The 14,756-nt window shown below is 40.3% G+C and overlaps 1 protein-coding gene across 1 annotated transcript; it reads right to left on the reverse strand.

The window, feature by feature from the left end:
* Positions 1–294: 294 nt before the first annotated feature.
* On the reverse strand, positions 295–14,481 carry lgi3 (leucine-rich repeat LGI family, member 3). Its single transcript, XM_038296612.1, has 9 exons — positions 14,059–14,481; positions 13,294–13,365; positions 9,998–10,069; positions 7,728–7,799; positions 5,322–5,393; positions 4,973–5,142; positions 3,638–3,802; positions 3,467–3,557; positions 295–1,465 (listed from the first exon to the last, which is right to left on the reverse strand). The coding sequence occupies exons 1-9, from the start codon at positions 14,259–14,261 to the stop codon at positions 736–738; spliced, it is 1,647 nt and encodes a 548-aa protein (XP_038152540.1). The 5' UTR covers positions 14,262–14,481; the 3' UTR covers positions 295–735.
* Between the last annotated feature and the right edge of the window lie 275 nt (positions 14,482–14,756).

The following is a 14,756-nucleotide window of genomic DNA, read 5'->3' on the forward strand; positions in this document are numbered from 1 at the left end:
ATATATATATATATTTTTTATAATGTCTTGCAGAGGATGGTGAGACAACTGGAGTAGTCATTGATCTCCCTCAGAGACTCCTCACTCCTCTGTACTATAAAAGCAGTTGCATTGCAACTTTCAAAACATACAAAGCTGTTAAAATGTTGAACAGCTATCAAGTTTCTAAATTTGATTTAAATATTCATATTTTAGGCAAATCTGTGGAAGAATGTATATAGCAAACAGCATCTCTTTTTATTGTGAGCTATAAGCAATGACATTAAATTGATCATTTGAGCCACAACAGATTAAATAATGGAGGAACTGAAAGGGCAAAAGCACATACATGTATTTCTATTTAAAAAATGATGAAAAACAAACTTTTTTGTGTGTTTCTGGGTGAGCTTTTTAATGTCGTGCAAAAATGGTTTTCATTTTACCATATAGAGTACAAAACATTTATACTTCTCCTCTCTGTCATTCAGTATCTAAATGTAATCAGTTAAGCACAACAAATCAGAAATACGACAGCGATGCTCTAGCCATAATTTCTTTGAACAGAACAGTGATTCAGCAGCTTCACAACTCTAACGTTGACTAACATATTATTTCCATTAGATTTTAAGTTCTAGTGCAAAATTTCAAAAACAATCATTTAATTAGTTGGTTTACACAAGATAAAGTTACATGGCTTCAGCGTTTCTGCAGTCTTATTGGCACATTTTGAATCAGAAGGTAAATTTCTCCTGTTGTTCATTTGGCACTGAGATCCACCTCCAGGTGCTGGTAGGCCAAGGTGTTACCTTTGAAGCTGGCGGCCAGCAGAATGTCTTTGTTGTCGACCGATACCAGGCCGAACCCCCTGGGGGCCCTCATGTTGAGCTCCTGGAATAGCTGGAAGCGCTGGGTGAGATCGTCCCACAGGTACACCCTGGAGAAGGAGAAATCACTTCCCAGGATGAGGTACTGGCGAAGGCCCACCGTGAAGGGATAGACCACCATCGAACCCCGGGAGGGCAGAGTCTGGATCTCCACGAATCGCTGCCCCTCCCAACGCAGGATCTTCGAGTCACCGATGAAGCGAGTGAGGCAGAGGTAGAGGACTTTCCTCACCCAAAAGTGCTTCACCATCTGTACATCCGCGAGCTCTGTGATGATGGACAGGAAGGCAAACTGCTTCTGGCTTCGGTTCCACTGGTAAACCACAGGTGGCTGAGAGGCGCTGGAGAGGATGAGATGAGGCTTCCCACCGACGTCTATGAACTCCACGTGAGTGTCCCGGTGCCAGGGATGGAGGGACTGATGGGCGTAGAACCCGTTGCTGTTCCAGCGATAGATGCTGGTGGAGCCCGCCTTGGAGCTGTCTGCAACAATGAAGTACCACTCTCCATCAAGCTGGAAGGTGTCGACAAAGTTGGGTTTCCTCACCCGATTGGTGTCAATGTCTTGGATCTTTACAAAGCGCAGGGGTCCCTCCTCCCACCTGTATTCACAGTCAAGCTGTCAGTATATACTCATAAAGGTAGAACAATAAATTTACTTTAGAAAAATCACTTTCATCACTGATAGGAAAAAAAATGTGTGAATTTTTTCTTTGATTTTCTTAAATCTTTTGCTTTAACCCTTAATCACAGGGAGCTGGGCTCTGTCTCCAGCAGTCATGGGCCAGAGGAAGGCTCCACCCTGGACAGGTCGATAGACTATTACATCACTACAGAGACAAACAGGAATAATCACCATGCAAATACACCTGGAACTACGGAAAAATACTATTCGAACTTCACATCATTTTCATGTTACAACAGCAATGTTCTATAATCATATATTAGTGGCATTTTGGAGGATTATGAATTGGTTATTTCTTATTTTTTTAAGAGTACTAATCTTCATCTGAAAATGAAAAGAATATGACATAACTGCAAACTTAACAAGACGTCTAGCTAAAACGATAGGCCTGGCATGAAGAGTATTAGAGAAGCAACAATGTGTCTTGTGGTCAAACTGGAGGAGCTGCAGAGAGCCGCAGCTCAGGCATGACAATCTGTTCTTAGGACAAACAGACTCCCTAAATCTGGCCTTAATGGGAAAGTGGAAGGAATGATGGTATTTAATGAAAGCCAAAACATCTCACATGGAAGACCAGGCTTTATAAATGTTTTAGACCTAATTTAAATTCAAGAAAATTAGTAACTACGTAGATATCACCCTGACCATGTCATCCTAACAACAAAACATGATTCCGCAGCAGATTTAAAAGGCAAACTTAGAAATTTAACTCAAAATTCAGACCAACAGGCAAAACAAGTGCAAACTAAAAACGCTGCAAGTACCAAAAACAACTGCGAGTTAAGAAAAGCTGAGTGAAGCGTGCTGCAAACACAAAATCTGTTGCACATTCAGAAATAAAGTCAGTAAATAAACACAAATATACACCTGCAAAGGAAAGTGCTATATGTAGCCGAAAGAAATCTATGAAAAGCTGTAAACTAGAGCCACATAAGTGCTCCAGGCCTCTAGGGGGAGACAATCAACAACTAATATGGGACCAGAACATAGAGATTACTACAAACTGATAAAGGACCAGACCCAAAGCAAAAGTATACACTGGAGGCCACCCAGAGAAAATACAAAGAAAAAAATATTACTTTTTTTTAAATCCTTTTTTAAAAATATTTCTAATATAGCATCCAGTTTATCCCATTACTAAGGATTTGTTCTCATATGAGTTGCACTGGAAAAACGATCTGGAAATAAGTAAAAAATGTCTTAAATTAAGTGTATTTATCTTTAATCTGAGTATCTAAATGACATAGTTTGCCAATGGAATGAGTACTTTTACTCTTAAAATAAGATATTTAGATTTGAAATAAGACGATGCAATTGAGTTTCCTTATTTTAAGTCTAAATTGTCTTGTTCCATTGGCAAAATGTCTCTTTACCTCCTCAATCCAAGAACAAGTGCACTGATTTTAAGAGAAATAGACTTATCAAGATTTAGACTTTTTTCCAATGTGATGGTTTTCTCCTCCTAATGCATCCCTATGTGGTGCCGGTTTGCAGTAACTTGCAGCTGTTTTTGTTATTTTCAGCATTTTCACTGTTTATGGTTTTGGTGTTAGCATTAATATATTTGCAAATGGTTTTGTTTTTGTAGCACGTTTCCACTTTGCTGCTCTCTGTGATTGCAGATCTTCTCCTTTGCAGCTTATTGAATTTTTTGGCATGCACTTTTTTTTTTATTTTTGAGTTTGCAGGAGATTTTGAATTTGCTGTGAAATGATGTGTTTGCACCCCTTGGCAACTTTAAAAAAAAACAATAGTGGCATTGTCACATCCTATAGAGGAGAAGTGGAGCAGAAGTTTGCCCTCCAGCAGGATATTTATCCTCAATATTCAGTTAGAGCTACACTAAAATGCTTAGCTCAATTAGAATTAGAGAAGTCACTGGCAGCCATTAAATATGGAATTAAACTGTCGTCCTTACTTGTAAATGTGCGATCCACCAAACAGCTGAGCTACTACCATGTATAGAGTGTTGTTTATCACCACGGGTTTGCAGTAAACAGCCGAGCGAGCTTCAGGAGAGACACAAAGAAGCCAAAGACATTATCTTTTCATTCTTTTCAAAGTGCACACTGTCAGTTATAACACTTACAGGTGATGTTATGGAATCTTCTGAAGATCATCTCCACATGATCCCATATATACAGGGTACAGAATCCTGAATCTGACTGAGCAAAGGCCACAAACTGATCTCCGTTGAATTCGTAGGACTCCACAGACACCGAGTGGAAAGGGAAGGTTTCATACACGGCGAAGTCTGTTGGATAAGAAACCAGAGTGAGAACACCTACACGCCAATGACATCACAGCTTCTATGCTGTTGAAGGTTCTCAGTCATCCAGGTCATTGTCATTCAAAAAAGAAATTTAAAAACAATCGACTGGACTTTAAAGGGGATTTGTCCCCTTTAACAACCTCTGTCCTCTGTTCCTCTTTGGCTGTGACTCCATTCTGGAGAGAAATATCAGCTGTGCTGCTGCCATCAACACCTTTGTTTATGGATGTTGGAGATCGGCCTGTTTTTCAGTGTAGTCCTGTTTCTCTGACTGTGACTAACTGGATGTGCTCTCTTCATTCTCTGACATGGGAGTTGGCTGGCTGTGTGACTCCTGGACAGGGCCGCGTTTTACAGTTTCTTTTTGTATCTCTGCTTCTGTCTCCTTGAACCCCAGTCAGCCTCAGCAGATGGCCGCTCACACTGAGCCTGGTTCTGCTGGAGGTTTCTTCCTGTTAAAAGGGAGTTTTTCCTCTCCACTTTCGCTACAAGCATGCTTAGTTTGAGGGTGTAGTTATATGGCACGTTTGGGCTTCCGTAGCCGGGAGCAGGGTGACGCATATACGCTTTACGTCTACTGGTTGTTAAGTGCACGTTGGTTGAATCAATGCAATCAACTGGTTTTCCTTAGATAGAAAACTTTGAATCAATTTGACTTTATGATCTGGTGAACTGTAAAGTGCCTTGAGATCACATGAGTTGTGAATTGGCGCTATAGAAATAAACTGAATTGAATTGAATTTAAAGACCCCCTGTACCCTTTACCCCTGTACCTGTACCCACCCGCTGTACAGGAGAGCGGAGGACCTTGTGTATTCAACCAGGCCAAAAATCCCCTTTAACAACCGACCTTTCAGTCACTTAGATGGGTATAGGGCATGCAGTCTAACAAAAGAAGCAAAACAACCCTCATTCCAAATTGGTGGACCCCTTCCTCTGTTCCAATTTGCATGTTTTCAAAACAAAAACAAGGCTTTGTTGGGCTACCGCATAAAAGCTCAAACTCAACGCTATTCCTGACATTTTGAATTGAAAAAGCTTCCTAGAAGGGAAGCGAAACGTCTTCAAACTTGAAAACAAAGTCCAGTGGATTGTTTTTAAATCTTCTTCTTGGAATACCACAGCTTCATTTGAAAATAAGTCAAATAAAACCTGCTGTGATGCAGTTAAAGTCCCGCGGTGTGAGGTCACGGATTCTACGACCCTGAAATTCAAAGGGGCTGGCGCAATAGATGGCCGGGACCGAAGTGTTGGTCTTCTCCATCCAGTCGACCAGCCATTTGATCTTACAGTCGCAGCGTAACGAGTTCCCACGCAGGTCTCTAAATGATAACAAATATATATCTTTAGATCTCAAACAGGAATCATCGCAACACCCTATGTTAGAAATAACTTTACCTTGAACAGTTATCCAAACACTCCAGCTGTGGAGTGAGATCTTTTAGAGGAACTGATGGAGACTGTTTAATTTATAGCTTTCATGATATCAATACAAACTTACAAATCTGTGAGGATGTCCAGATGTTTGAAGAGATCTCTGGGAAGCTGCTGCAGGTTGTTGTTTGAGAGGGATCTGCAAAATTAGAGTTTTCCATAATATGGATCCACACTGGAAAAACGATCTAGAAATAAGTAAAAATTCCTTAAATTAAGTGTATTTATCCATAATTTAGGTAGGTAAATGAGATAGTTTCCTAATGGAATGAGTATTCTTACTCTTAAAATAAGATTTTAGATAATATACACTTGAAATAAGATTATTTCACTTAATTCTGTGACATTTCGGCAAAAAAAAAAAAAAAAAAAAAAAAAACGTTTTGAAGTTTTTGTCAAGTGTATTTTTCCCATACATTTACTACACCTAAATAATTAAATGAATTCTAGCTAAGAAAAACAGACTAGTTTTAAGCCTTTAAATGAACTGCCTTGTTTTTAAGCCTGTTGTATGCTTGTTTTGAGCAATAATTGGTTAGCCCCTAGAACCCTACGGACCCACCGGTGGGTCCAGCTGCTACGTGACCTCGTAATTTTAACAAACCCCCAGTATTGATGTAAAAAACACATTTGGCACAGTTTGGTGACATTTTTGGATAAATGTGCCAAAATGGCCCCTCCGCCTAAGAAATTTCTCACTAATACCATTCTAAAATAAATATGATTCATCTGATTGAGTCCAAATTTGGTATATTTTTACACAACATTTAGAGCTAAAAGTCTGTACTACTTTTTTGTGCTATAAATAATATTTTGGTAGTGTTTTGCAATGTTTATTTCAAAGAAAATTTTGGCGAGGTTCAAAAAATGCAAAATATTTTGTATTTTGTCCGTAATATTTGAGGCAGGGTCAAAGCTACAATGGTGCTGACACCAGAAAACCATTCTATGACATCTTACCTTTACAGAGGTACCAAAAGTTTGTTCTTAAATCTAATAGCTGTGAGGCTATAATTGATTTACTTTTGTGTGTTTTTGTCAGGCAGAAATTTATTTATTCCCCCTGAGGGTGTAAGAGGTTAAAGGACATTTCATTTTAAGCAATAATGACTAATAAATGAGAGTAAATAGCTTAAAATAAGAGAAAAAATCTTATCAAGTAAAAGAAAAAATAGATTTTTCTACTTGATTTAAGTTTTTTTGGATGCTTACTACTCGGATATTATGTTCTTGTTTTAAAAAATCTTACCAAGTCTCATTTGCTTGCTACTATTTTTTAGAAGGCATTTTTTGTTGTGTGCGTACAGTCTGAACAGTTCAAATAGTATAAAAGTACACCAGAGATGATTATTAAAATCAGATCAGAGAAAATATAGAGGAGTAAGAGCAATTGTTTTTTATGAAAGGCCAATATATATTTTGCAGTTTATGTTACTTATTATTTAGATGTTGTGGAAGAGGACGCCAGGGCGACAGAAGCTTGGTTTGGTGTAGAAGGCTTCCAGCCGTGCATGTTTGAGCCCTTGCCTCGCAACGCTGCCAGTTCTGTTAGCTCTACGCCTGCTGAAGACACAGACGTCCATCCCTGTGAACACTGGGACGCAACTCAATGGGAAAGGAAATCATTCTGATTTCTTATTTCAAGCTGCGACATATGAATCAAGATGCTATGACCAAAAAATTTGATTGACAGATGACCGTTGAGATATGATTGGCCGAATTTAGGTGTTCAAGCTGATGTATAACTAACTGGCCTGCATAAGATAACGACCAAAAAAAGAAACATATTTTAAGACAGGATTTTTTCTAAAAATAGAAATTTTCTGACTTTCGGGTCAATATGGTCTGATCAATGGCGTAACTATGGGTAAGCAGAGTTTGCAGTTGCTTAGGGGCCCCGAATTCTTAGGGGTCCCGTCACTGACACCTGGTTGGCCCCCTACGTGATTGTTGACTAGGACGTCTCTTTGTAATGGTGCAAAAAACTCCTCTTAAAGCTGACATATAACTTACTGGCCTGCATAAGATAATGGAAAAAAAACCCCCACAGATTTCAAGACAGTATTTTTTAAATAGAAATGTTCTAACTTTTGGGACAATATAGTACATTTATCTAAATTTTTAAGAGATCACTGTGTGCCATGGTCCGCCAGATGAGGCTTCCAGACCAGGAAAAGCAAACACATCTAATATGCATATTTAGACAGATCTCTGAGAGGATAAGATTTAAGCTCTGTTTGAATGTAAAGATAAATTCATCATGTCATAGATTCCTGATGAGCACCTGTACAGCGTTAAACATACCCATAATGCATCTGTGCCACACACACTACTGTGATTGGGAACAAATGATATACGGCATCGCGAAACCAATTAGAAATCGATCACAAATCTTTCATCTGTGGATGTTTCAGGTATATATTTTAGTTTAGATATCTCTATGAAATACACCTCCACACTCCAAAACACTTACAGGTGAGTGAGAGATTTGAGTCCTCTGAAGGTGTGCTTGGACAGCTCCTGGATGTCGTTGTTCTCAATGAATCTGAGAAGAAATTTTTTTTAAAGATTTTAAGTCTTTGTGTAAAATTTTAGAGCCTTACAAGTTACAGTCAAGCAATAATGGTAATTCTACTTTCACTGATTAGAAAAACACAATTCAGGCCCAAAATAGTTTCGCCTGAATTTGATATCCACATCATCTGATCTTGCTCTGTCTCTGTTTCGTCTACACTGAGTTGAGGAGCAAACTCTTTTGAAGATGGCTGGATATGATTACATGAGTTTAGTAGGAGGAAGGCCGCAGTGAGGACGCAGTGTAAGTCAGGCTGCAGTCAAAGCCATGCAGCCTGCAGCCTGCCCACTCCTAGCCATCAATTAACTACTTTCTAAAGCACATCAATTCACCCGATGGCATATTCAGCTTTTTTCACACTGCAGAGGCTAAGTGCTCACTGTCAAAGAAGGATTTATTTTCAATTTCACTTCTGGCTCTGTTTTTCAACACTGCAGAGTTTATCTGCTCAGATGTTTATGGCAAAGATACTGCGATGCCAGAAATAAAAGAATTGCAGAATGCTATGAAAAAACAGCACAGTATGTGTATGTGTAGGCTTATGTAACTCCCACAGTACAGATAAGGTTCAAAGTGCAAACACTACCCAGGAGTAATTCACTCTAAACTAACTGGGTGGCTTTTTCTGGTATACCTGGCTGATGTTTACTAGTAACAGCCGATGATAAACGTTGATCAAGATATTGCATGTTGCAGAGTGCAAGCTGTTGAATGTTCGGAATATACAGTATCTGAGGCATTTTCACATAAATGGCAACCATGGGCAACCTTATTAAAACACCCACACACGCCTAAAAGCATAACTGCCTTTGCACTGCAGCAAACTCTTAGATACCACCGTGGACCACTACCCATTTGTTCCTTAATGAAACATTGCAACATGTTAGGTTAATGTCATTGATATTAACTGCCAGTTGCAGGTTAGAAGTGATGTTTTCCCCAGTAGTTTATCTAATTAAGACAGTTCCTCTGTCCGGATATACAGTTATAATCTTCATTCTCGTACTCGTCGTCTCCCGCTTTATCCGGAACCGGGTCATGGGGGCAGCAGACTAAGCAGAGACTCCCAGACTTCCCTCTCCGCAGACACGTCCTCCAGCTCCGTTGGGGGAAGCCCTAGGCGCTCCCAGGCCAGCCGAGAGACATAGTCTCTCCAGCGAGTCCTGGGTCGTCCCCTGGGCTTCCTCCCGGTGGGACGTGCCTGGTACACCTCCCGAGGGAGGCGTCCAGGGGGCATCCGAAGAAGATGTCCGAGCCACCTCAACTGACTCCTCTCGATGTGGAGGAGAACTGGCTCTACACTGAGCCTCTCCCGAATGACCGAGCTCCGCACCCTATCTCTAAGGGAGAGCCCAGCCACCCTGCGGAGAAAGCTCATTTCAGCCGCTTGTATCCGGGATCTCGTTCTTTGGGTCATGATCCAGATTTCATGACCATAGGTGAGGGTAGGAACATAGACCGACCGGTAAATTGAGAGCTTTGCCTTTTCGCTCAGCTCTCTCTCTCTTAGCCACGACAGACCGGTGCAGCGTCCGCATTATTGCAGCAGCCACACCGTGAACAGGACCCCAAGATACTTGAACTCCTCCACTTGAGGCAGGGACTCTCCTCCAACCTGTAAGTTTCATTCTGTAAGTGGTAAATATTTAGGAATGAAATGAGAGCGGCGTCCTTCAGCTAAGAAAAAATTGTAATATTTTGATAAGGCTGGAGCCATTGATGTCTTCTCATCTGCTAACGTGTGTGATGTAAAATGTGATGATGTGGCAGACTGGAGATGTATAAAATGCCTCTTTAACTGTTAATGGGGGCCACTTCCCGAGAAGTGAGCCTGGGGGGTGTGCAGCTGCCTTCTGTAACTATAAGAAACTTCTCTGATCTGAGTAAGATTACAACTTCTATCAAAATCTTTTGTCATGTCTCCTGGTTATTTAATACATATAAGTTAAGAAGTATTATTTAAAGAGTTTGTCCTGAGTGATCTCTTTTCAGGAAAACGAACCGGAGAGAGAAAGCTTCAAGGTGTAGACATAAAGAGCTTGTCTTTAACAAACAGGGATACATTAATGACCCATGTTGTCTTTGATGAGTCATTTCTAACCCCCGAAAATTAAAAAAATACTATTTATTCTATATTGAAAACATGGTGCATTCAGTGACTCACTCACAAGTACTGCAGGTGAGACAGACCAGCAAACGCCTCGTCGGCAATCATCGTGAATGTGTTGGAGTTCAAGAGCCTGTTGAAGCAAAACAAAAAGAAGAAATCACATCACTGTGCAAAAGTATCCCTGATCCTCGAACGTTTTTGCTTTGTCATGTTACAACTCTAAACATTTTTAATTGATAACAGCCTGTTAAGTTTTCTCTATTCTGCTCCTTGACCTCTGCCTGTCACAGTCAGTCTCTACCTGAATGTCTCAATGCCTCCTTAAGGTTCACTTTCATTGCTTGTGTGCACCACCTGGTTGTCCTGTGTTCCTGTGCTCACCATCACATCATTGGGTTCTCTTTTTCTTCTGACTCTGGTCAATACACTGGAAAAAGTTTAAATCTAGATAAGTCATTTTTTCTTAAAATAAGTGCATTTGTTCTTGGATTGAGGAGGTTAACGAGACATTTTGCAAATGGAACAAGATAATTTACACTTAAAATAAGAAAACACAATTGCATTGTCTTATTTCAAGTGCATATTATCTAGTTATCTTATTTAAAGAGTAAAAATCCTCATTCCATTGGCAAACTATCTCATTTACCTACTGAAATTAGGGGTAAATGCACTTAATTTAGGACATTTTCTAGAATGTGTTTCCAGTGTACCTGGACTGCCTCAGCCTGTTCTGCCAATATCTGCTTATGAAGCCCGGTGAACCATCAACCATCTTTAAAAGGGTACCATCGACTATTCAATCCTCCACCAGCCTGTTCTACCTCCATCACCTATTCATTTGATAATGTCTAAATCTGTAAAAAAAAAAATCCTTTAAGCTCAATACTGTGTTGAATTATCTCCGTCCTATTTGTTAAGAGCTACAAAAAAGCGGAGTATTTTTTATTTATTTATTCATTTTCCAGTGTTTTATTTTCATATTTTCAATTACAGAGCAAAAAGCAGGCATTAGCGTTAATTGTCTTGCCTAAAGGGCTGGTTATACTCAGTAGTATGTTGCAGTTAGCTTGTTGCAGGTATGACACAGATATTTTTTGATTTATGCCTATTTATTTTACAGTTATTTACACCACACCACAGCGCAAGAGGGAAAATCACGAACTAGCTGGGATTGTGGGTGTCCGTGTGTCGGTTTGGCAAGCTTGTTTGACGTCTACAACCCCCGTATCCAACGCTGGATGACAGGCAGTTCAGTGAGTGTTCCTGAAAGACTGGCCATGGCGCTGCGTGTTTTGGCTTCGGGTGCAAACCACCAGACCGTCGCACAGAGCTACAGACTAGCATCCTTTTCGGATAGTGTCCGAGGTGTGCCAGGCGTTGAGGACGACACAGTTTCTGCCATTAGGTACCAAACAGGAAATAGGCATAGTGTACAGTGGATGTGGAATTAACCAACGTTCTTTCTCAGGGATGCCAGACAGTGACCTTATCTGCGTCACTGTCTAGCTGTCTACCCCTGGGGGGTCTATCTGAGTCAATGTGTTTTATAAACTTAATTTGATGCAGCTGCAAAGTCATACCACAGATTCTTCTTTCTACTCGGATCTCAACTTTGACTGGTCCGTTTAAGTACACTGCAAAAAATGTGAATCTTTATAAGTAATTTTTTCTTAAAATACGTGCATTTTTTCTTGGATTGAGGAGGTAAGTGAGACACTTTGCCAATGGAACAAGACAATTTACATTTAAAATAAGAAAAAAACAATTGCATTGTCTTATTTCAAGTCCATTTTATCTAATTATCTTATTTCAAGAGTAAAAATACTCATTCCACTGGCAAATCCTCTTACTTACCTACTCAAATTAAGGGTAAATACACTTAATTTAAATAATCTTTACTTACTTCTAGATAGTTTTTACAGTGTAAACTCTGATGTAAACCATTATGATTTAGCTTTGTTGTAATTTTGTTTTCCTGGCGAACCTCCAACCCCGGTCATAACCCATTTGCAACCTAGCTTTCTCCATCGACTCAGACCACTTTGTCCGTTCCTGCTGTTCTACCAACCATACTGGTTTACTTCTCAGCCCAAAGAGTTGTTTCAGTCTCATCTGATAAGAGCACTTTCTTCAAATATTTTCTCAAACCTCTCTGCTGTTACAAATAAAAGGTCATTTATGTTTTTTTTTTGTCTGTATTAAGAAGACAATACAATTCCCCGAAGTTCTAGCTTGTAAAGTGACATTAAATTATCAAAATAATTTTTGTCATATGAGAATTTTACATAAACTCTCAGGTCGGCTCGAGTTTGCAAATAAACAAACTCCTGATTGCATCTAAGGAAACAAGCAGGCCTTTGTGTGGCAAAGCTGAACTGAAGGGAGTCAGTCATTGGCACAGACACTGATACTGAGCCACTTTACCCTTTATCTGCTATGTCACCACTGCTTTCAATAAGCATTCATCTGGAGTAGAGTGGCTGAAGTCCCCTCGTTGTTAAAGCTGAACAGAACGTGTCTGTATGAATACGTACCTGCCTTATTCAGTGGTGTCAAAAGTACACACTGTTGATACTTAAGTAGAAGTATAGATATTGTAGTTTAAAAGTTGAAGTATCAACTTGACCTCTTTACTCAAGTAAAAATGAAAAAGTATGTGCTCCAAAAACTACTTAAAGTATGAAAGTATAAAGTAACCTTAAAAAGAAAAACAGCCAGAGGCCGCTATATGAATTGAAAGCTAAATTTTTCTACTATTTTGAATAATTCTTTGAGATAGGGCCAAGGATGAGGGAGGTCTTGTTGGTCTCCGTCTCCCAATACGCTCTCGCCTGTGTCCGACCTTTCAGACGTTTCAACATCTTTCTCTGAATCCAACATTGTAGCATGGCATAGACAATTCACGTTAGCAGTTTGAAGAACACCTGCTTGCTTCTGATGATTTCCTTTAGCTAACCAATGAGTGTTTGCGTTCTATGACTCATCCAATCACACTAGTTTTCACTAGATGTGGATGGAGCCAATGATCTGCATTGGATGGAGCACATGACGGGAAATATTTATAAACATTAAACCGAAGCCAAGAGTAACGACTAACATTTGTTTTAAAAATGCAATGAATAGAAAGTACAGATACTTGTGTGAAAATGTAATGAGTAGAAGTCAGAAATAGGAAGAAAAATAAGTAATGGAGTAAAGTATAGATACCTAAAAAGTGTACAGTAACGAAGTACTTCGTTACTTGACACCTCTGCTAATGCGCTGTGAAGGTGCATCTGTATAACAGAGCTCATTAAACTAATATTGTCTGTTTGCAGCTCTAATAGGTTTTTTTATGGGGGCTGGAGCACTCACAGGAACTGCAGCAGGTGAAGGTGAGAGAAAGCTCCCTCTGGGATGGTTGTGAAGGCTGCGTTCACCATCGTCCTGCTCAGACAGAAAACATCGAAATGAAGTGACAGCCTCAAAACATCACAGCATGTATTTAAAGGTAGAGAACAGATTCCTCTCCTTGGCAACTGTCTTATTTTTATTGCAGAGGTCAACCCCATCTAGAAACCTGCCAGTGTGTATTTCAGAGCAACTGTTCCAAACTGGGACACACTTTTTTTTTCCATCAGATGTTTCTCCTCTGCTTTGAAATCAGGACATTCTCAAACTGTGCTGCTTTGTTCTTTTAAGCAAACTATTCAATCCACAGGTGATGAAGCGTAAGATGAAAATGCCCCATCATTTAAACAATTCCTGTCTTCATTATTTGCGCTTTAATTTACTAAAAGTGTCTCTCTTCACCCACTGAGATTAGATCTCTCAGAGGAAATATGTCTCCAGCAGCGAGCGTGGGAATCTATTGTTAGTATTTCTCTCTGGGGCTTGACAGGATTGGAACATTACAGGAACATCATCGTTTATTATATTTCGTTTCCTACGGTTTCGGTGGCAGATGATGTAGAAGGAAAATCATCTTTCTGCACTTTATATATCACTAAAACACAGCAGAGACTTCCATGCATCATTACATAACTGTGGGTGACATCAGTGATGTAGCCATCTGTACCAGGCTGCCTGCAGCTGAGGCTTCATGCAGGTTATAAAGAGGATGTTGAATTCTGGACTCACAGAGAGATGATTCCAGGGGGGAAGCTCTTGGGGATGGCCTTAGTGTCCACGCAGAAAGCGCTGTCTTTGGTGCAGGAGCAGGTTGCAGGACAGCGAGGTACCTTCGGGGCTCTCTTGGTGTACGATTCCCCCGGCAAGCAGAGACACAGACAAACAACAGTCATAAAGATCAGCTTCATCCATCTTGATCTGAGCTCCTCCATCCTGATGAAGAAGGTAAAAAAGGAGGCTGAGTGAGTGAACTATGGGAAGTTCCTTCTCAGAGGTAGCAGGCTGGTTGAGAGGTGAAACAGAGCCTGTCTACGTGTAGCGCAGTTCTGCTCAAACTGAGAGCAGAGAGATAGTGAGAGTGAGAGAGAGAGAGGAGGGGGAGGAAGGGTTCTTTGTATCTCCTCAGAGGATGTGGGTGCTTTGCAGATTCCCCGGTTCTGATTCTGTATCACTGCAGCCAGAATGTGCTCTGAAAGTGATGACCTAGGCAGGCATCTCCTACCAGGACCTGTAGCCAATCAATTATTTACTTTTAGTATTGCAGAAAAGCTAGAAGGTAAGAAGGGAGGGGGAGGATGCTAACTCCAGAGATCCTGCATCTCTTGATGAAAAGGAATGATGCAGAGGAAATGTAAGTGCTCTATGCACGGGGTTCTCGCACTTTCTGAAATGCAAACAGTGTTTAGATCCTTTGAATGCATCCGACT

Source organism: Cyprinodon tularosa, unplaced genomic scaffold (genome assembly GCF_016077235.1).
Source record: "Cyprinodon tularosa strain WSP-4 unplaced genomic scaffold, ASM1607723v1 ctg373, whole genome shotgun sequence".
NCBI lineage: Eukaryota > Metazoa > Chordata > Actinopteri > Cyprinodontiformes > Cyprinodontidae > Cyprinodon > Cyprinodon tularosa.

What these genes read in the sequence shown, in the direction of transcription:
- lgi3 (XM_038296612.1), bottom strand. Translation starts at nt 14,261, where the DNA reads ATGGAGGAGCTCAGATCAAGATGGATGAAGCTGATCTTTATGACTGTT. An exon ending in CTTCACCTGCTGCAGTTCCT is followed by an intron (nt 10,070 to 13,293) that starts GTGAGTGCTCCA and finishes TTGCTTCAACAG; the next exon opens with GCTCTTGAACTCCAACACAT. An exon ending in CTGTCTCACCTGCAGTACTT is followed by an intron (nt 7,800 to 9,997) that starts GTGAGTGAGTCA and finishes ATTTCTTCTCAG; the next exon opens with ATTCATTGAGAACAACGACA.